The sequence below is a fragment of the Nerophis lumbriciformis genome, linkage group LG18 (genome assembly GCF_033978685.3).
Source record: "Nerophis lumbriciformis linkage group LG18, RoL_Nlum_v2.1, whole genome shotgun sequence".
Classification (NCBI taxonomy): domain Eukaryota; kingdom Metazoa; phylum Chordata; class Actinopteri; order Syngnathiformes; family Syngnathidae; genus Nerophis; species Nerophis lumbriciformis.
Window position 1 is genome coordinate 24365109 of NC_084565.2, and position 22697 is coordinate 24387805.

The window sequence follows — 22697 nt, forward strand, 5'->3', positions numbered from 1 at the left end:
AGATGCTGTGAGAGGCGGGTGGGACCTGATATTCAGCTGGGAATGACTAAAACAGTAAATAAACACAAGACATATATATACTCTATTAGCCACAACACAACCAGGCTTATATTTAATATGCCACAAATTAATCCCGCATAACAAACACCTCCCCCCTCCCGTCCATATAACCCGCCAATACAACTCAAACACCTGCACAACACACTCAATCCCACAGCCCAAAGTACCGTTCACCTCCCCAAAGTTCATACAGCACATATATTTCCCCGAAGTCCCCAAAGTTACGTACGTGACATGCACATAGCGGCACGCACGTACGGGCAAGCGATCAAATGTTTGGAAGCCGCAGCTGCATGCGTACTCACGGTACCGTGTTTGCGTATCCAACTCAAAGTCCTCCTGGTAAGAGTCTCTGTTGTCCCAGTTCTCCACAGGCCAATGGTAAAGCTTGACTGTCATCTTTCGGGAATGTAAACAATGAAACCGGCTGTGTTATCCGGCACAACAGTCAGGGGGTGCATTCCACGGCGGGGGTGCGTTATCCGGCACAACACCTGCCGCAATACACCGCTTCCCACCTCCAGCTTTCTTCCTTGCTGTCGCCATTGTTCATTGAACAAATTGCAAAAGATTCACCAACACAGATGTCCAGAATACTGTGGAATTTTGCGATGAAAACAGACGACTTAATAGCTGGCCACCATGCTGTCCCAAAATGTCCTCTACAATCCGTGACGTCACGCGCAGACGTCATCATACCGAGATGTTTTCACCAGGATATTTCGCGCGAAATTTAAAATTGCACTTTAGTAAGCTAATCCGGCCGTATTGGCATGTGTTGCAATGTTAAGATTTCATCATTGATATATAAACTGTCAGACTGCGTGGTCGGTAGTAGTGGGTTTCAGTAGGCCTTTAAAGCTGAACAAATGCCAGGGAGAGATCTCTTATCACAGAGCACTTATTGGGGAACTGTCAAGTTGAGGTCCCACTGTATTTGTATATTTTTTTGCTGAAACTCGACTCTACTTTTGTGTAGATTGACGTTTCCTACAACGTACCTGACCCAGTATCCAAGCCGGCTTTCCAGCTCAAGGTGGACCTCAAAGAGCCTCTCCATGAACGCCATCTACAGCCGCTACCCTCCTCCTCCTCCCGTCATCCCGCTTCGCGCCCTCGGAGCCGCGCCGACAACCGATCTGAGCTCAACCGCAAGCGCCGGTCCCCTATCGACGACGACGACCCCGCAGCTCACCAGGACAAAATGGACTTTCACATCTCCTTAGAAGTTTGCGCTAGGTTAAATTGCAACTTTGGCTGCACACATAATTTCCAATCCTATGCTGACCTCACCTCTCTTTCCAGGTGGCTTCATTCAGGCTCATCGAACATGGCCGTCATCGAGGTCCCCATGATCTCGGGTTTCAGAGCAGATGTTGAAAGTCTTGAGAGGGTACGTAGAATCAAACTAACTCAGATCATCTTCATAAATCGTCCTGGCTATGACTTGCTGTTAGTCTTAGTGACTCACAGATGGACACCAGGAAAGTACATCAGGTAGGAAAAGACAGATGTGTCCACATCTGGTGGCCATTTGACAAGTATGCTCTGCTTTCTTTGCTAACCTCAGGCTTACACATGCTCACCTTGCAGGAAGGGCCCATGCTTTTAATGCTGTGCTTTATGCAGTAGAACTTGAACTGCCATAAAGCAGTCTGAGGCTTTGATGATAATAAAAAATATGGTGTGTACTTTTGGTCCAGTTTGCTAAGCATTTACACTGGCTGCATAGTGAAAAGCTTGTTGCTGTCCAGCCCACAACTAAGGCTATGTTAGCAACTTAAGGGGTTCCAGATTCGATTCCCGCTCCAGCCATCCTAGTCCCTGCCGTTGTTTCCCTGGGCAAGACACTTTACCCACCTGCTCCCAGTGACACCCACACGGGTTTAAATGTATCTTAAAGGGGAACATTATCACAATTTCAGAAGGGTTAAAACCATTAAAAATCAGTTCCTAGTGGCTTATTTTATTTTTCGAAGTTTTTTTCAAAATTTTTCCCGTCACGCAATATCCCTAAAAAAAGCTTCAAAGTGCCTGATTTTAACCATCGTTATAAACACCCGTCCATTTTCCTGTTACGTCACGTAGTGATACCAACTCAAACAAACATGGCGCATAGAACAGCAAGCTATAGCGACATTAGCTCGGATTCAGACTCGGATTTCAGCGGCTTAAGCGATTCAACAGATTACGCATGTATTGAAACGGATGGTTGTAGTGTGGAGGCAGGTAGCGAAAACGAAATTGAAGAAGAAACTGAAGCTATTGAGCCATATCGGTTTGAACCGTATGCAAGCAAAACCGACGAAAACGACACGACAGCCAGCGACACGGGAGAAAGCGAGGACGAATTCGGCGATCGCCTTCTAACCAACGATTGGTATGTGTTTGTTTGGCATTAAAGGAAAATAACAACTATGAACTAGGTTTACAGCATATGAAATACATTTGGCAACAACATGCACTTTGAGAGTGCAGACAGCCCAATTTTCATCAATTAATATATTCTGTAGACATACCCTCATCCGCGCTCTTTTCCTGAAAGCTGATCTGTCCAGTTTTGGAGTTGGTGTCAGCAGGCCAGGGAAGCTAGGGTCGATATTCTTCTCTTGATCATCTTCGGTGGCATAAGGGACGGTGTGAGCCAAGACATCCAGGGGGTTTAGCTCGCTCGTCTGCGGGAACAAACTGCCGCCATTGCTTGCCGTGCTACCGAGGTCCTTTGTCCCTGAATTGCTCACACACTCTGGCAGATTCAATGGGGTCTGGCGGCAGATTTCTTTGACTTTATCGTTGGAAATGCACCTGCTTTGAGTGTCGCAGACGACACATAGCTTTCGTCGGTAAAGTGTGCGGAACAAACGTCCAATTTCTTGCCACTTTCACATCTTTGGGCTACTGGTGCAACTTGAATCCGTCCCTGTTCGTGTTGTTACACCCTCCGACAACACACCGACGAGGCATGATGTCTCCAAGGTACGGAAAACAGTCGAAAAAACGGAAAATAACAGAGCTAATTTGACTCGGTGTTTGAGAAAATGGCGGATTGCTTCCCGATGTGACGTCACGTTGTGACGTCATCGCTCGGAGAGCGAATATTAGAAAGGCGTTTAATTCACCAAAATTCACCCATTTAGAGTTCGGAAATCGGTTAAAAAAATATATGGTCTTTTTTCTGCAACATCAAGGTATATATTGACGCTTACATAGGTCTGGTGATAATGTTCCCCTTTAAAGATGTAGATAATGGGTTAAACCTTGAAACGCTTTGAGTCACTTGGGAAAAAGCACTGTATAAATATATTTACTTCACAAATCACAATACGTTCACACTGCAGTGTCGGATGTCCAATTCGGATTTTTTTGTCAAATCTTTTATTTTCAGTGGCCATTTACATTACAAAAAAAAAAGGGTTTTCTAATGTGAATGCAATCTGACCCGCATGCGGACATGACGTCATGACGTCGCACGCACTGTAATGTTTACGGAAGTAAATATGGCTTCCGCTTTAGTTGGTCTCAGTAGTGGCGCATTTGTGGCAATTTCAAGGATTTTGTGCAATCAAACTCAACATTTTTTTAACCTGAGCTCGGGAGTGTTCACATTGAGGACGCATCGCACCGATTTATATCCACATACGAAAGAGGCTTGGGTCAGATATGAAAAATGTGGAATTGCACTGTTCACTCGTACATGAATAAATCAGATAAAGGTTGCATATGGGCAAAAAAATCGGAATTGACATGCAGTGTGAATGTTGTTTTTTTAAATTAGAAATATATGAGAAATCATGAATATGATGTTCAATCTGGTTCAAAACTAAGACATACATGATATTTGTCGGACACCGATGATATCAGGATTTTGACTACCGTATTTTTTGGAGTATAAGTTGCACCAGAGTATAAGTCGCACCTGCCGAAAATGCATAATAAAGAAGGAAAAAAACATATATTAGTCGCATTTTTGGGGGAAATTTATTTGATGAAACCCAACACCAAGAATAGACATTTGAAAGGCAATTTAAAATAAATAAAGAATAGTGAACAACAGGCTGAATAAGTGTACATTATATGAGGCATAAATAACCAACTGAGAACGTGCCTGGTATGTTAACGTAACATATTATGGTAAGAGTCATTCAAATAACTATAACATATAGAACATGCTATACGTTTACCAAACAATCTGTCACTCCTAATCGCTAAATCCCATGAAATCTTATACGTCTAGTCTCTTACGTGAATGAGCTAAATAATATTATTTGATATTTTACGTAATGTGTTAATAATTTCACACATAAGTCGCTCCTGAGTATAAGTCGCACCCCCGGCCAAACTATGAAAAAAACTGCGACTTATAGTATGCCCACCCTTATCAAACAGTGTTTGGAGCATGTTATGCGCTTAATTTGGAAAATCCAGTTAAACGGGTCATAATAATATTTTTTCTACATTCAAAACACTTCCTTGTGGTCTGAATAACATGTAATGGTGGTTCATTGGTCAAAATTTTGCATAGATTATGTTTTACAGACAATCTTCAAGCAGCTTTGTGGATGCGCTGTTTTGTGGGCGGTCTCATTTATGTGCCTCCACTTCAACAGCGTCCTCTCCTCGTCATTCATGTTGTAGTTTTTAGAGTTTCTATAGCGAGTTAAAACTATGCTAATTTGTTTAAAAAATGGGAACAGCGGAAGATGCATGTGCATGTACGAGCCAGTCTGTCCCACAACAAGAGGATAGAGCAAAAAAAATTAACCTATTAACTACAATGGCGGACTTGCGCAAAGATCTCCTGGTACATTTCTACTATTTTACCAGTTATTCGTTGATGTCACAATTGGGACAAAACGTCACAAATTGGTCAAACGGCTTGTTTGGAGAAAGTATGGAATTGGGGCAAGATTGTTTCATAAATATCTCTGTAGTGCCTCCATGGTTTGATTTAACATTTTCAGGACTTACCTGTATACAGGTCCCAAATACACAAAAACCGGTACCAATATGTAAGAAAAGTTGATTTTGCATAATAGGACCCCTTTAAAAATGCCTTGTTGAGGTTGAATATATATTTATTTGTTAATGTATAGTGTTCTGTTTTACCGGCTGAGATGTAACAAAAAATGCACCCTAAATGTCTGAGGGATTTTCTGTTATTTTCAGTCTGATATAAAACAATTTCACCTTTTTATATTGGTCAGTTTTGAAAAATGTAACAATATATTTTTATTATTGTGGTTGAAGAGCTGTTCTCTATATTTCAATTGCCTCATTTAGCTACATAAAAAAGATTAAATTCAATGTGGCTCTTGTACTGGCTGTTGCAGGTATACTTAATGAAGTGTCCAGTGAGCGTGTCTGCTTCAGTGCATTGACTCGCACTGCTGATACATGCACTTCATTACTGTACAGCGAAAGAGCTTCAGTCTGCATGATTCCACCTAAAAGAGGCTCATTTCTGACTTGCTTAGTAGATGTTGCAGACACACATGCATGCATGCGTGCCAATGAATACTAGTGCATTTGTGTCAGCTCACGTTGACCTGACATGTAGCGGCTAATAAGCTCAGTTTACACCCCCGCTATCCTCCCTCGGATGTTTATTGCTGCCTGCCCGACTGCCGCTTGCATTCCTCAATTTACGGTGGCAGGCGTGGCCTCATTACTCCCGTCTTGCTTACTTTTGTGGATGCTCGACAAATAGTTTTTGGTGATCGATCAACCAGTCTTGATAATTTAAGACCCAGATCGTGAGATTTGTTTTCTGTTATTGTATAGATAAACAATACTTTTCTAAAAGTTGGGTACAGTTTGTGTGTGTTGGTGTTTGTGTCTTGGTGGTGGCGCCAGCTCAGGCTGAACACCTCATAAACCCCCACTGTCCGAAGGCTGCCAACCTTTTTTGACAGAATAAAAAATCGCCTTGTGGGGGGAAATTAGCTCTGAAAGTTGACTATGCTTCCACTCAGATAGGCAAAACAACAAGTGCATAAGGTCATGGATACCTGGCCCTGTTGTGTGCACGTCGCTCACAGCATTCCAGGTAGTAGGTAGAAAGCAGGTGATGAATTTATGTATTTCTATATCGTCAAAATTGTTGGCCTTTTTGATGGCCAGATGTAAATAGATGTCATATATGACTGTACAACATTATGTGAAAGTTAAAGGGTTTACAATGAGCTTCATGACACACTGAAAGGTTTGTCTATTTTAATCCAGTGTTAATTAGGGTTGAGATGGAGCTGTCCAATCCACTGTGGTGCTGATTACTACTGCAGTAGTAAATTGATTTACAGTATAAGTAAATGCATTCGATTTGGAGTCAAATTGTCGCCGTCATAAAACTTTTAGTGGCCAATTTTTTTTTAAGTAACAGTTCAACATGCGCATTTTTAAAAGGAAGTTACATTAATGAAGTGATAACAGGCAAAAGTGGACAAACTGAGGGAGGATATGAAGTAGCATAAAGTGACCGGTTGCCTCAAGAAAATGACCTGTTGTTGTTTTTGACTCAGCCAGGACAAAGATGCTTGTTACCGCTTTGTCACAAAAGGTTATTGTCCCCGTTCTGTGGTCGACATCATATTATTCCAGCAGTCAGACATCACACAAAAAAGGCAAAAAAAACAACAACAACAAAAAATTTTGCTATTACACATGTGAGGCATTTTATAAAATTATTATTTTCGCAAATTACACATTCGAATCATTTGGTTCTCCACACATACTACCGTATTTTTCGGAGTATAAGTCGCACCTGCCGAAAATGCATAATAAAGAAGGAAAAAAACATATATTAGTCGCATTTTTGGGGGAAATTTATTTGATGAAACCCAACACCAAGAATAGACATTTGAAAGGCAATTTAAAATAAATAAAGAATAGTGAACAACAGGCTGAATAAGTGTACGTTATATGAGGCATAAATAACCAACTGAGAACGTGCCTGGTATGTTAACGTAACATATTATGGTAAGAGTCATTCAAATAACTATAACATATAGAACATGCTATACGTTTACCAAACAATCTGTCACTCCTAATCGCTAAATCCCATGAAATCTTATACGTCTAGTCTCTTACGTGAATTAGCTAAATAATATTATAAATAATAAATGATAAATGGGTTGTACTTGTATAGCGCTTTTCTACCTTCAAGGTACTCAAAGCGCTTTGACACTACTTCCACATTTACCCATTCACACACACATTCACACACTGATGGAGGGAGCTGCCATGCAAGGCGCTAACCAGCACCCATCAGGAGCAAGGGTGAAGTGTCTTGCTCAGGACACAACGGACATGACGAGGTTGGTACTAGGTGGGGATTGAACCAGGGACCCTCGGGTCGCGCACGGCCAGTCTTCCACTGCGCCACGCCGTCAAATATTATTTGATATTTTACGGTAATGTGTTAATAATTTCACACATAAGTCGCTCCTGAGTATAAGTCGCACCCCCGGCCAAACTATGAAAAAAAACTGCGATTTAAATTCCGAAAAATACGGTAGGTGACAAACACATATTTTCATATATACACACATGTATACACATGTATACATACATGCTTTACCAAACGCATATTCATACATACAAACGTACACACTTACACATCCACATCACCTAAAACATAGGACACCACGAAGCATGCCATATTCTTATCATAACACCGTATAAGCTAACATCTCTTCTTGTTTCTCCTCTCTTTTATGTACTTATTCATCTATTTTATGCATTGCTACATTTGAGTTGATAATAATGTGGATGATAGAGGTAAATATTGTCGTTCTTTAATATTGTTATTACTATTAATATCATTATTATTATTATTATAATTCCGGAGATGTAATGACCGTTTAAGTGGTGTATTATTACTCCTTACTTCAGTAATTTATTTTTATGAATATTGGTACCATATTTGTAGCTATTGTATGTGCTGATGTCGCTCTGTTGTTGTTGTTTTCATTGCTGTCTCTCTCTGTCTTGTCCTCACAATTACATCTTCTGTCTTCTTTTTGCTTATTTCTATCCCCGCCTGATGCGGTCCAATTACGCCAAACACTAAATATGTCCAAAAATGTAAAGAGGTTAAACACAAATAACACTATAAAACTTTAACAGGGTTTCACAGCATTTAACAGTATTATGTCACAGTAAAATATGGTAATCAAACTTCACTCTAACCTTACAACAAATTACTGTAAATATTACAGTTCCCTGATATTTCAGCCTTTAACTAACAGTGAATTACTGTTAATGTTAATGTGAAAGTAATGCAATCATTAGCCAGCAATTCACTGTGAATTTATAATGACATGTTTTACTGTAAATGAGAAGTAGCCCACACTTCTCCTTTGGAAAGTAAATCCCTACAATGTATATGTGTGTATGTATGTATCAATACTTGCCCATGTGGAAAAAGGAATCCTTTGGTTCCACTATTTGTTTATATTATGTATTGTGTAACAGCTACAATAATGTCAGTGCTGTGCAACACACGCATTACATTAATTTTCAACTATTCATGTCATATACTGTATGTACCGTATGTGTATGTATATATATATATATATATGTGTGTGTGTGTGTGTGTGTGTGTGTGTGTGTGTATATACTGTATATATGTATATACGTGTGTGTGTGTATATATGCATATGTGTGAGTATATATATATATATATATGTATGTGTGTGTATACAGTATGTATATATACATATGTGTGAGTATATATTTATATATACAGTATGTATCTATGTGTATATACATGTTTACATATGTATGTACATATTAAGGCTGCAGCTAACGATTATTTTTCTATCGATTAATCTATAGATTATTTTTTTCGATTAATCTATAGATTATTTTTCCTTTTACCGATTATTTTTTTTATTTAAAATGAAGATGAAAAAATAAATGTAGGCCAGTTTTTTCAAAAGGCATGGCTTTTATTTACAAAAAAAAAAGTATGGCCACAAAATATTCTGTAACAATGTAAACATTTAAAACTTTTAACATTTAACAAAATTAAAAGTAGCTTATTTGCTTTTAATGTGCAAATATAAAAGTAAACATCCAGTGCAAATCTTAATATTCTGCAATAGTATAAGCATTTCAAAAGTAAAAGTATTGCTTATTTTGCTTTAAAATGTGCAAAAATAAAGATAAACATCCAATACAAAAAAGTGCAAAACGGAAATATTCTGTAACAACAGTGTAAACATTTCAACAAAAGTAAAAGTATTGCTTATTTGCTAAAATGTGCAAAAATAAAGATAAACATCCAATACAAAAAAGTGCAAAACGAAATATTCTGTAACAACAGTGTAAACATTTCAACAAAAGTAAAACTTTTGCTTATTTTGCTTAATAACACAACAATGATAGTATGATTGAAGTGAAAGTTAATTGTTCGTTTGTACATAGCATACGTAACTGTTAATGTTGTAAAAGGTATTTGCACAACTAATTAACGTTAGCGTTAAAGAGGAGCGCGTCTTTGTAAACACTGAACAGGCACGCCAAACGCTCCTCTCAGAGCGAAACGGTGCTTTAGTTTATGAATTTACAACGCAGATACAAATGACACATTCATGTTTTTGTGTAATGATGACAACGTATACTCACGCGGACGATTGACTAGTTGATGGTGATGGCAAGAACGCTGCCGTTGTGCTGCTATTATAGGCCATTTCCGCTCGACACAGTGTGCATACAACAACATTATTAGCAGAGGTGGGTAGAGTAGCCAGAAATTGTACTCAAGTAAGAGTACTGTTACTTTAGAGATTTATTACTCAAGTAAAAGTAAGGAGTAGTCACCCAAATATTTACTTGAGTAAAAGTAAAAAGTATGTTGTGAAAAAACTACTCAAGTACTGAGTAACATACACACACATATCATATATATATATATATATATGTATATATTTACACACACACACACATATATATATACATACATTGATATATACAGTATATAATTTATATTTATTTATTTTGCCGTTTTTGTTTACATGTTAAAGGTGTTTTAATAGTTATACATGCATGTTTAACATATAGATTCCTTTCTTTCATGAAGACTAGAATATAAGTTGGTGTATTTCCTGATTCTGATGACTTGCATTGATTGTAATCAGGAAGCAGTGCTGGTAACGTCCACGTTTTCAAATGGAGGAGAAAAAAAGTTCCTCCTTTCTGTCTAATACCACATGAAAGTGGTTGTTATTTGGCATCTTATTTGTCCACCTTCCATATTCGTTTTTATACACTTTACAAGAAATACATTGGCGGCAAACTCCGTAGCTTGCTAGCTTGTTTGCGCTGGCTTTCGGAGACTCTTATTTTGAAAGCGCAGGCGCGATGGAGCGGGACTTTTATTGTGAAGACAGGAACTGTGCAGTCAGTCTTTACGGTTGAAATAAAAAAGGGTCTTTTTTCCTTCACACTTTTGATTGATTGATTGATTGATTGGAACTTTTATTAGTAGATTGCACAGTACAGTGCATATTCCGTACAATTGACCACTAAATGGTAACACCCGAATAACTTGTTTCAACTTGTTTAAGTCAGGTCATGTGACCCCTGGCTCTGTTTGATTGGTCCAACGTCACCAGTGACTGCATCTGATTGGTGGAACGAAGTGAAACGTCACCAGTAAGGCAAGCACTTTGACGGTCTGTCTGACAGACCAAAACAAACAAAGCGTGCATTAACAGATCGATAAAAATTAGTAGCGAGTAGCGAGCTGAATGTAGATAAAAGTAGCGGAGTAAAAGTAGCGTTTCTTCTTAGGCCGTTTATTGAAATACTCCCACACTTTTGACGACTTTTGGCGTGCTTTTTTCCCCTCGCTCGCGCCGCTCGCATCGTCTGCTTTGCGCTCCGCCATGACGCTAGTGTGACGTAAATATGCGACGCGTCGACGAACAAAAACGTCTTCGACGTATTTACGTAACCGATGACGTCGACTACGTCGACGCGTCGTTTCAGCCCTAGTACATATGTATGTATATACGTGTATATATGCGCATATATGTATGAATATATTTATATGCATGTTTGTACATCTATATATGGATATAAATATGTATATATGTAGAGTTATATATGTATGTATATGTATATATATGTACGTATATGTATTCATATGAATATGTTTGTATTTGTATATATGTACCGTATTTTTCGGACTATAAGTCGCAGTTTTTTTTCATAGTTTGAATATATAATATATATATATAAGCGTGACTTATACATGTTTTTTTCCTTTTCTATTATGCATTTTCGGCAGGTGCAACTTATACTCCGGTGCGACTTATACTCCGAAAAATACGGTATAAGTGTACATATGTGTGTATAAATGTGTGTGTGTGTGTGTGTGTGTGTGTGTATGTATATATATATATATATGAGTGTGTATATAAATGTGTGTGTGTATATATATATATATATATATATATATATATATGAGTGTGTATATAAATGTGTTTTTTATTTGTTTTATTCATATTTTTTTCATTTAGTCAGTTCTCTGTGTGTCTTCAACAGCTGCTGATGGACAAGCGTGTGGGTCTGAAGAGGTACGAGCTTAATGGCAGAAAGGTGTTGTTCTATTTTGATGAGGTAGGTTTTATCCATTTCCCCAGTGTTTCCCAATGTATGTCAACAGCCCTAGTCAATTAATCAATCAATAATATGTTGGGTTACCTGTTTAAATGACTTTTTCCTCTTACCGAAACATTTTGGACAATTGTGTGCTTCCCATGTGCATGAACGTTATGATTAGATGAGTTTGAATTTGAAGAAGAACATTGGGATTTATACACACGTGTGTAGAAAATCTTCCCAAAAAAGTGAAAGCTGCAACAAATCTCATGGCTAATAATTGTGCCCCTTTTTGTCCATAAAGTGTACACATGTTGATATGTTTAGTGCTTTTCTAAGTGTGTGTGTGTGTTTTGTCAGATCTCTAGCCAGTGTATGACGTGTGTGGCCTTCCAAGCAGTCAGGGAATACATTGTTGGCAAGACAGCACCTGTTCCGGTCAAGATCTACGACTACTATGAACCAGGTGTGCCTCCTGATGCGTATTCTTAAGCACTGCTCTTTATGGTTACAACACATGAATACATCAGTCTGATTTATGAAGAGGGTTCTTTTTTTCACACTTTGATGTGCTTGTGCATTGTTTTGTGCATTTTGTTTGACAGCCTACGAGGCCACGCGCTTCTACAATGTCAGCGAGAGCAGCACTTTAGCACGGGAGCTATGCGACGGACCCTCTTGCAACGAGGTGGAGAGTTCCTCCAATCACTGGACAGGTGAGACCTTCTCAACATTCACGTGATGTCCCTAATTCTTTCAGTCCCTTACGTGAAATCTCTAAAGGCTTCGTGCAGGCCAACCAGTGCAACAATGTGTTTGGGTGCTTGGAGGAGGAGTTTGAGCGCTGCACATGCTACAGGGACTGCGGTTACGAAGGGGAGCCGGTCTGCGGGTCCGATGGCCAGGTCTACCAGAACCAGTGTCAGATGGAAGCGTTTGCCTGTAGGAACGGAACACGCATCAAGCAGGTCCCGATGGCCCATTGTCCTCATAGTAAGAACTTTGGCATCACATGACTAACACACAATAAAGCCAAAATGCGGATTGCACTCTTTTTAAACTGTACCGTATTTTTCGGAGTATAGGTCGCACCGGCCGAAAATGCATAATAAAGAAGGAAAAAAACATATATAAGTCGCACTGGAGTATAAGTCGCATTTTTTGGGGAAATGTATTTGATAAAATCCAACACCAAGAATAGACATTTGAAAGGCAATTTAAAATAAATAAAGAATAGTGAACAACAGGCTGAATAAGTGTACGTTATATGAGGCATAAATAACCAACTGAGAACGTGCCTGGTATGTTAACGTAACATATTATGGTAAGAGTCATTCAAATAACTATAACATATAGAACATGCTATACGTTTACCAAACAATCTGTCACTCCTAATCGCTAAATCCCATGAAATCTTATACATCTAGTCTCTTACGTGAATGAGCTAAATAATATTATTTGATATTTTACGGTAATGTGTTAATAATTTTACACATAAGTCGCTCCTGAGTATAAGTCGCACCCCCGGCCAAACTATGAAAAAGAACTGCGACTTATAGTCCGAAAAAGACGGTAATCTTTTTATACTTTTCAGTTTATTCTGGTCAAACAAGATTTCAGTTTAATTGAGGGAATATGTAATGTTCTTTTTATGAACAAGCAAAATATGATACATACTGTGTATCTGAATTCATTACGACAATTTATTTATAGTTTTTAAAAACAATTTTTTTGACTAACTTAACGTAATTACAAAATCAGAATGAGTAACGTAATCTAAATCTAAATATTGACCATATAAATGAATGTACCGTATTTTTCGGACTGTAAGTCGCAGTTTTTTTCATAGTTTGGCCGGGTGCCTCCAGTGCGACTTATATATGTTTTTTTCCTTCTTTATTATGCATTTTTGGCAGGTGCGACTTATACTCCGGAGCGACTTATACTCCGAAAAATACGGTAATCAGGAATTTATTTTCCTAAGAAATAATTAATTAAAATAAGTGTTTCCATTGAGATTTAGAAACAATCAATCAATCAATCAAAATATTCTGGTGGTTGACTTTTGGTTTGCTCAGGTATGATGCACTGAGGAAAAAAATTAAACCGGAAATAACCTGTTCTAGAGTCAAACTATCGCCTGGCCTTCATAAAACATTTAGTAACTATATTGGCAGCTTAGAATCAGCGTGTTTGGAGTTTAAAAGTGTTTTTATGGTTATCAGATTAAATAATTTTAATTTTTTTTTTTTTACTTCATTCAAGCTTAACAATTTACATAGAGTAATTGCACATTTTTGAAAAAGAGGAGGAAGAATCAGACCTTATTTAATCCTAAACCTTCTCCATATCTAAAAAATTATTTAAGGTCAATTCACTTCTTGTGTTTAAGATATTTAAAAAAGGAATTAGAAAAAAAAAAAATTGGCTTTTGATTTTAAGTTTACTTTCATTTTTTTTAACCAATATCAAATTAAACATAAAATATTATAGTAAAACAAAACTATATAAAATACAGTACAACAAAGGCCTGGGCCGATAATCAATCAATGAAACAATAAATGAAAATAAACTCGACAATTTTGCCGGCATTGCTTCATTGCCATCATTGTTTGTTTTCTTCGTCTCTTGCTTCTATTCAGGGGACGCGTGCAAGAGAGTTCACTCTGTGCATCACTCTCAGCACCTGAATAACGGAATTAAATGACTGGAGTGAACCCTCTTGTCAGTCATCCACAATCTTTTTCTCTGGGAGTCGAGGCGAGATTAATAGTTCCTGACAGCGATGTAGTCTCTGGAAGCAGTTACATGCGCAATTTTTTCTAACTGCGATTTTACTTTTATTGTTTGTTTACTTATAATAATTTCACACATAAGTCGCTCCTGAGTATAAGTCGCACCCCCCAGCCAAACTATGAAAAAAACTGCGACTTATAGTCCGAAAAATACAGTACACTGTTTTGGGTCAGGTAGTTAGCAGGAATATGCAAAACAAATCCATAAAAAATTATGGCAAACTGAGCCAAAAAGAACCTATTAAATTTTGGTGCAAATCCGAAAAAATGTGGAGTTTATTTTGACTATACCTTAGACCAGTGCTTCCCAAACCTTTCTCTTAAATAAAAAGCAAAGTTAGCAACACTCGTGTCCTTCTTATCATTTTAATATAAACTGCATAGGCGCTACCAAAACACAGACCGGTTCCGACAAGGTCTTCGTCAGTTTGCAATTTTTTTTAACAGGAAGTGATGCACTTAAATAGTCACAGCTGTGGTCAATCAACAACTTCAGAAATGAACGTGCACAAATAATAGACAAAATGGTAAATTGTACAATAGGAAAATAAAGTAATACGAAAATGTGTACTTTTTCAGGAAGTATTAAAATACGGTAGCGTAGTAGACTTTATTACCATTAAAAACAAGGGAGCAGTTTTATTTAACACGTATATTTAATATTTTGGTCACTGTAGCATTACACACATTGCACAAACATTAACAATGATACGTTATATACAGTACATATTTACAGACTTCTTTGGCGTACCGCTAGTTGGAGCTCGAGAATCACTGCACTTAAATAGTCACAGCTGTGGTCAATCAACAGCTTCAAAAATGAAAGTGCACAAATAATAGACAAAATGGAAAATGGTACAAAATAAATGAAAGACTCAGCACAGTATCATAGGAAAATAAAGTACCGTATTTTTCGGACTATATGTCGCAGTTTTTTTTCATAGTTTGGCTGGGGGTGCGACTTATACTCAGGAGCGACTTATGTGTGAAATTATTAACACATTACCGTAAAATATCAAATAATATTATTTAGCTCATTCACGTAAGAGACTAGACGTATAAGATTTCTTGGGATTTAGCGATTAGGAGTGACAGATTGTTTGGTAAACATATAGCATGTTCTATATGCTATCGTTATTTGAATGACTCTTACCATAATATGTTACGTTAACATACCAGGCACGTTCTCAGTTGGTTATTTATGCCTCATATAACGTACACTTATTCAGCCTGTTGTTCACTATTCTTTATTTATTTTAAATTGTCTTTCAAATGTCTATTCTTGGTGTTGGGTTTTATCAAATCAATTTCCCCAAAAAGTGCGACTTATACATGTTTTTTTCCTTCTTTATTATGCATTATCGGCCGGTGCGACTTATACTCCGGTGCGACTTATACTCCGAAAAATACGGTAATACAAAAATAATAAAAACATTTAAAAAATGATTTCCTTTTTCACCAAGTACCACCTCAGAAAACACTTAACTCTCAAATTACCAACATTAAAATACAGGAGCGTGGTGGACTTTATTATCCATTAAAAACAAAGGAGTGGTTTTATTTAACACGTATATTTAATATTTTGGTCACTGTAGCATTACACAAAATGCAAAAACATTAACAATGATACGTTGTATACAGTACATATTTACAGACTTCTTTGGTGTACCGCTAGTTGGAGCTCGAGAATCACTGCTTTAGACAGTTTTGCACACCTTTTTCTGTTTTTGTTTATACACTGATATGGGGTTGCAAAAGTGTCCGCCCTGATATCGGTAGGTCGTGAGTTCAAACCCCGGCCGGGTCATACCAAAGACTATAAAAATGGGAGCCATTACCTCCCTGCTTGGCACTCAGCATCAAGGGTTGGAATTGGGGGTTAAATCACCAAAAGTGATTCCCGGGCGCGGCCACTGCTGCTGCTCACTGCTCCCCTCACTTCCCAGAGGGGTGAGGGTGATGGGTCAAATGCAGAGGATAATCTCACCACACTTAGTGTGTGTGTGACGATTATTGGTACTTTAACTTTAACTTTAACAGAGGCGGTATGTGTATTTGACACATTCTGCAATGTGTGACTTCTAAAACACTTGGTGGACAGCAGCAATCACTTTCAACACAACAGGGGAAAAGAAGCGAGTGTCGAACTTCATTCCCGCTTTGGTATTTTGCCGAATAGCCTTTCGCACAGGCAGCATCACGCCCCTGTTATGGGACTGATACTGCCTACTAGGACAGGAAATTGTTGGGGTCACATGTTCATCCATCCTCTTCCAGGCAGCGAGGAAAGGGAGTGTGTGCATGTTGTGGTCACTGTAACTAAAGTTACGGCATCCGTCTTCATTTGTGTGCGCGCCATGATCTCAGCTGTGGAAACAGCTGTTGACATGTTGAGCTGATTACCGTACTTTTTTTTTTTTTTCCACTTTCTTAGATTGCAACTACACACTCGCACACACACACACAGCACACCCCCTTCACTCGCCCTGTGCGCTGTATTAGAGGGCTCCCTCTGAATGACAGAGTGCTTTTGTCCAAGCCTTTGAAATCCTTGTCACATTCCTTTCCGACGCACAGCCCAACAACAAAGGGGCCTTCATGTTGCCGAACTGATTGAGGGGAAAAAGGCATAAACAAAACTTTTGTCGGGGGGGAAAGGACTTCATTCTCTGCCAAATGTTTTATCTGCGCTATATTAATGCAATAATAACATTCGTGCTTGTGTTTGTTTGTGTACGCTTATGCTTGCTGGGGTCATTAACCCATTTCGAGCAGGAGAAAGACACAATCACAGCCACTCATGACCTTCCCTGCTCCCACTTACCTCCTAACCAGGCTATTTTTGGAACTGTTTTTAATGTCGCTTTCTGTTAGGACCGAGTAGACGACACTAAACTTCTGGTTGGCATTTATTGTACCTGGAAGTTACACAACAATGAAACTCTGTGCACTACCACTTTTTAGGCGCTGTGAAACTTAATGTGTGTTTTGTATTTGCAGTGGAGACCAAGGCAGAGGACAAGCAGTCAATAGCGAGCCAAGAGACTGAGCAGCCTTCAGTGCCTTTGCACACAGGTAATTTCACCAAAACACACATTTTCACTCGCTGCTAACTAAAGTAAGAGCGGTCTATATTTATGTTTTATAGAAGCAGTCTGCATTTGGCCCTACAAAATTCATGAAAAGTAACATTTTTAGAACTAAAATGAGTTAAAATCAAACTTGTATTCTTAAAAAACGGTCTTTTTTCACATTTAAGGTTTGCATTAGTTGTTTAGCACTTATAATATGAATATGTTGTACTATTTTGTTTTATTACTTGCTTTTATATTGTTTTGTTTAAAATTGATTTGAATATCAATTTAGTAATACAAATGTTTGGTCTTAAATAATATATTATGGATAAAAAATGAATAATGCAGCTGAGATAAGCTCCAGAACCCCCCGCCACCCCGAAAGGGACAAGCGGTAGAAAATGGATGGATGGATAAAATATTAACATTTGCAAATGTTTTCCCACTAAGTAGATATGAGGACAATTTGTAATGAATACATTATGAACAAATTAGATTATCATAAAATATACATTTTCATTCATTATTTTTTTCCACAGTAAATCTTTAAATATCCACGTTTTGATGTAAAATGAGGAACAACTCTTAAAACAATTTGCTTTATTATGTTTTAAATTTTTGTATTAATAAATACAATTTAATTTGTAACTTTTTTCATGTAAAGAAAAATATATTACTTTTTTCCCCAAAACATGTTCTATTGCGGCTAAAATATTATCTGATAAGTTTTAAAAATAAAAATAAATAAAAAATCCCTGTAATAAAGTAAATAAGTAAAAATATTGTCTCTTCTGTGCAAAAAAAAATATTTTTTAGAATTAAAATGATTTAAAATCAAACTTGTATTCTTAAAAAATATGTGAATATGTTGTGCTATTTTGTTTTATTACTTGCTTTTTTATATTGTTTTGTTTAACGTTGATTTGTATATTAATTAATTAATACAAATGTTTGGTCTTAAATAATATATTATGGATAAAAAATTAATCGAATATTAACATTTGCAAATGTTTTCCAACTAAGTAAATATGAGGACAATGTGTAATGAATACATTATGAACAAATTAGATTATTATAAAATATACATTTTTATTCATAATTTTTTTCCACATTAAATCTTTAAAAATCAACTTTTTGATGCGCATGTAAAATGAGAAACAACTCTTAAAACAATTTGCTTTATTTTGTTTTAAAACTTTAAAACACTATTTTTGTATTAATGTATACAATTTAATTAGTAACTTTTTTCATGTAAAGAAAAACATATTACTTTTTTCCCAAAACATGTTTTATTGCGGCTAAAATATTATCTGATAAGTTTCAAAAATAAAAATAAGAAAATCCCTGGAATAAAGTAAATAAGTAAAAATATTGTCTCTTCTGTGCTAGCAAAATTATTTTTAGAACTAAAATGATTTAAAATCAAATTTGTATTCTTAAAAAACGGTCTTTTTTCACATTTTAGGTTTGCATTAGTTGTTTAGGACTTATAATATGAATATGTTGTACTATTTTGTTTTATTACTTGCTTTTTTATATTGTTTTATTTAACATTGATTTGAATATTAATTAATTAATACAAATGTTTGGTCTTAAATAATATATTATGGATAAAAAATTAATCGAATATTAACATTTGCAAATGTTTTCCCACTAAGTAAATATGAGGACAATGTGTAATGAATACATTATGAACAAATTAGATTATTATAAAATATACATTTTTATTCATAATTTTTTTCCACATTAAATCTTTAAAAATCTACTTTTTGATGTGCATGTAAAATGAGGAACAACTCTTAAAACAATTTGCTTTATTTTGTTTTAAAACTTTAAAACACTATTTTTGAATTAATAAATACAATTTAATTAGTAAGTTTTTTCATGTAAAGAAAAAAATATTACTTTTTTCCCCAAAACACGTTTTATTGCGGCTAAAATATTATCTGATAAGTTTCAAAAATAAAAAAAATAAAAAATCCCTGTAATAAAGTAAATAAGTAAAACTAATGTCTCTTCTGTGCTAGAAAAATATTTTTTTAGAACTAAAATGATTTAAAATCAAACTTGTATTCTTAAAAAACGGTCTTTTTTCACATTTTAGGTTTGCATTAGTTGTTTAGGACTTATAATATGAATATGTTGTACTATTTTGTTTTATTACTTGCTTTTTTATATTGTTTTGTTTAACATTTATTTGAATATTAATTAATTAATACAAATGTTTGGTCTTAAATAATAAATTATGGATAAAAAAATGTATCGAATATTAACATTTGCAAATGTTTTCCCACTAAGTAAATATGAGGACAATGTGTAATGAATACATTATGAACAAATTAGATTATGAAATATAGATTTTTATTCATAATTTTTTTCCACATTCCATCTTTAAAAATCCACTTTTTGATGCACATGTAAAACGAGGAACAACTCTTAAAACAATTTGCTTTATTTTGTTTTAAAACTTTAAAACACTATTTTTGTAATAATAAATACAATTTAATTAGTAACTTTTTTCATGTAAAGAAAAACATATTACTTTTTTCCCAAAACATGTTTTATTGCGGCTAAAATATTATCTGATAAGTTTCAAAAATAAAAATAAGAAAATCCCTGGAATAAAGTAAATAAGTAAAAATATTGTCTCTTCTGTGCTAGCAAAATTATTTTTAGAACTAAAATGATTTAAAATCAAATTTGTATTCTTAAAAAACGGTCTTTTTTCGCATTTTAGGTTTGCATTAGTTGCGATGAGGTGGCGACTTGTCCAGGGTGTACCCCGCCTTCCGCCCGATTGTAGCTGAGATAGGCTCCAGCGCCCCCCGCGACCCCAAAGGGAATAAGCGGTAGAAAATGGATGGATAGTTGTTTAGGACATTTAATATGAATATGTTGTACTATTTTGTTTTATTACTAGCTTTTTTATATTGTTTAGTTTAATGTTGATTTGTATATTAATTAATTAATACAAATGTTTGGTCTTAAATAATATATTATGGATAAAAAATGAATCGAATATTAACATTTGCAAATATTTTCCCACTCGGGGCGGCATGGCGTAGTGGGTAGAGCAACCGTGCCAGAAACCTGAGGGTTGCAGGTTCGCTCCCCGCCTCTTACCATCCAAAAAAAAAAAAATCGCTGCCGTTGTGTCCTTGGGCGGGACACTTCACCCTTTGCCCCCGGTGTCGCTCACACCGGTGAATTGAATGATAGGTGGTGGTTGGAGGGGCCGTCGGCGCAAATTGCAGCCACGCTTCCGTCAGTCTACCCCAGGGCAGCTGTGGCTATGAAAGTAGCTTACCACCACCAGGTGTGAATGATTGATGGGTTCTACATGTAAAGCGACTTTGGGTACTTAGAAAAGCGCTATATAAATCCCAGTTATTATTATTATTATTATTAAATATGAAGACAATGTGTAATGAATACATTATGAACAAATTAGATTATTATGAAATATAGATTTTTATTCATAATTTTTTTCTACAGTCCATCTTTAAATATCCACTTTTTGATGCACATGTAAAACGAGGCACAACTCTTAAAACAGTTTGCTTTATTTTGATTTAAAACTTTAAAACATTATTTTTGTAATAGTAAATGCAATTTAATTAGTAACTTTTTCCATGTAAAGAAAAAAATATTACTTTTTTTTCCAAATCATATTTTATTGCGGCTGAAATATTATCGGATAAGTTAAAAAAAATAAAAAATAAAATAAAAAAAATGTAATCCCTGAAATATAGTAAATAAGTAAAAATAATATCTCTTCTGTGCTAGAAAAATTTGTCTGTAAGAAAATAAAAGCTATTTTCTTACTGGACAAATAGATCACTGCAAAATGTAAAATTGTATGAGCAAAATCAGCTTTACAAAATAGCTACACATTTACAAAATAGCTACAAAGCTACACAAACTTTTCAATGTAATGAATCAATTATGAATTCAACAGACAACAATATATTTGTATTTATCGGTAGTTTTCTTCTGTTTTTTTGCAGTACTCTTTTTTTTAATTTTTATTAATTTATTTTTATATCATGATTTTATGATAAAATAAAATGATGTTAACGGATAATAATTATATAATTTTTTTCAATCAATTAATTAATTAGTAAATATGGTAATGACTAAACAATATCAAATTTGATCAAATTATTCAAACATTTTTTGCTGTGCATTTTAAGCACAAAATCACAGTGTATTGCGTTACTGCAGGACATGCATTGTGTTTCGTGTGTATGTGTGTGTGTGCGTGCCGTGCGTAAGTGTAAGTGTAGGTGTGTTTCTGCATGTGTGTGTGTGCTCCACATTCCCCTGCCATCACATCATGTCTACAATCACGCTGATAAATACATCGATAGGTGAGCCCTGATTGTTGAGTTGATCAGCTGCCAGCTTCCAGAACATTCCACACAGGATGTTGTTTTGTTGCATTCCGAGCCAAGAAGACACCTCTGGCTGCAAGTTGCACATGGCAGATGCTCAGGTGATAAGGGTGAATTGTAATGAGGGGTTCCTGTGTGAATGATGTGTGCAGGTGTGTGTGTAATGTGAGGGTGGCGTGCATCAACTTGTTGGCCCCTGGTCGCTGCTCTCAGTCAAAGGTCTTTTTTAGCAGAATAGTCGGCACTTGACACTGCACAGGAATGTTATCTGCTGCCATAAACACATTCATGCACACTCATTAAAATCCTCAGGTTCGAAAATGTATGGTCGCCAAATGTACTATAGGTGAGCTGTGGAATTAGCTTCCATGTGCAGACCTGTTTTATTAACAGGATGACACACACACACCTGAGTGGACATGCCCATTTCTAAACTCACTTTTTAACTCTCCCCTCTAAAAGGTATGTGTGCAACGTGTGTGTCGCAAACTTTAATGAATGAAAAAAAAGAGTTGGTCTGTAGCTTCTATGTTAATGTTGATATGAAATCAGCATCTACTGCAGTATCTCTATCACTATGGAAAAGCCATAGCCGAATGTTATAAGCAAAGAGGGACCTCTAGTGTCTATGAGTAAGTACTGCAACACAAGCACATGATGTTGGGTTTATTTGAGGTCCTCTATTTTGCAAAATGTTCTGATGATGTCCAAAAAGTAAGATGTGCCACTTGATCCTGTTTATGAGCACCAAACGTGAGAAAGATATA

General features: G+C 36.2%; 1 protein-coding gene across 2 annotated transcripts in view; it reads left to right on the plus strand.

Annotated features, from left to right (window-relative positions):
• The window catches only part of cpamd8 (C3 and PZP like alpha-2-macroglobulin domain containing 8), a 139367-nt gene that overhangs the window by 113118 nt on the left and 3552 nt on the right, over positions 1-22697 (plus strand). For both annotated transcript variants that reach the window (XM_061977879.1, XM_061977880.1), the window contains 7 exons: positions 1040-1299; positions 1366-1453; positions 11611-11685; positions 12028-12133; positions 12273-12383; positions 12451-12660; positions 17463-17537. In XM_061977879.1, coding sequence (XP_061833863.1) covers positions 1040-1299; positions 1366-1453; positions 11611-11685; positions 12028-12133; positions 12273-12383; positions 12451-12660; positions 17463-17537 — 925 coding nt within the window. The remainder of the gene's footprint in view (positions 1-1039; positions 1300-1365; positions 1454-11610; positions 11686-12027; positions 12134-12272; positions 12384-12450; positions 12661-17462; positions 17538-22697) is intronic.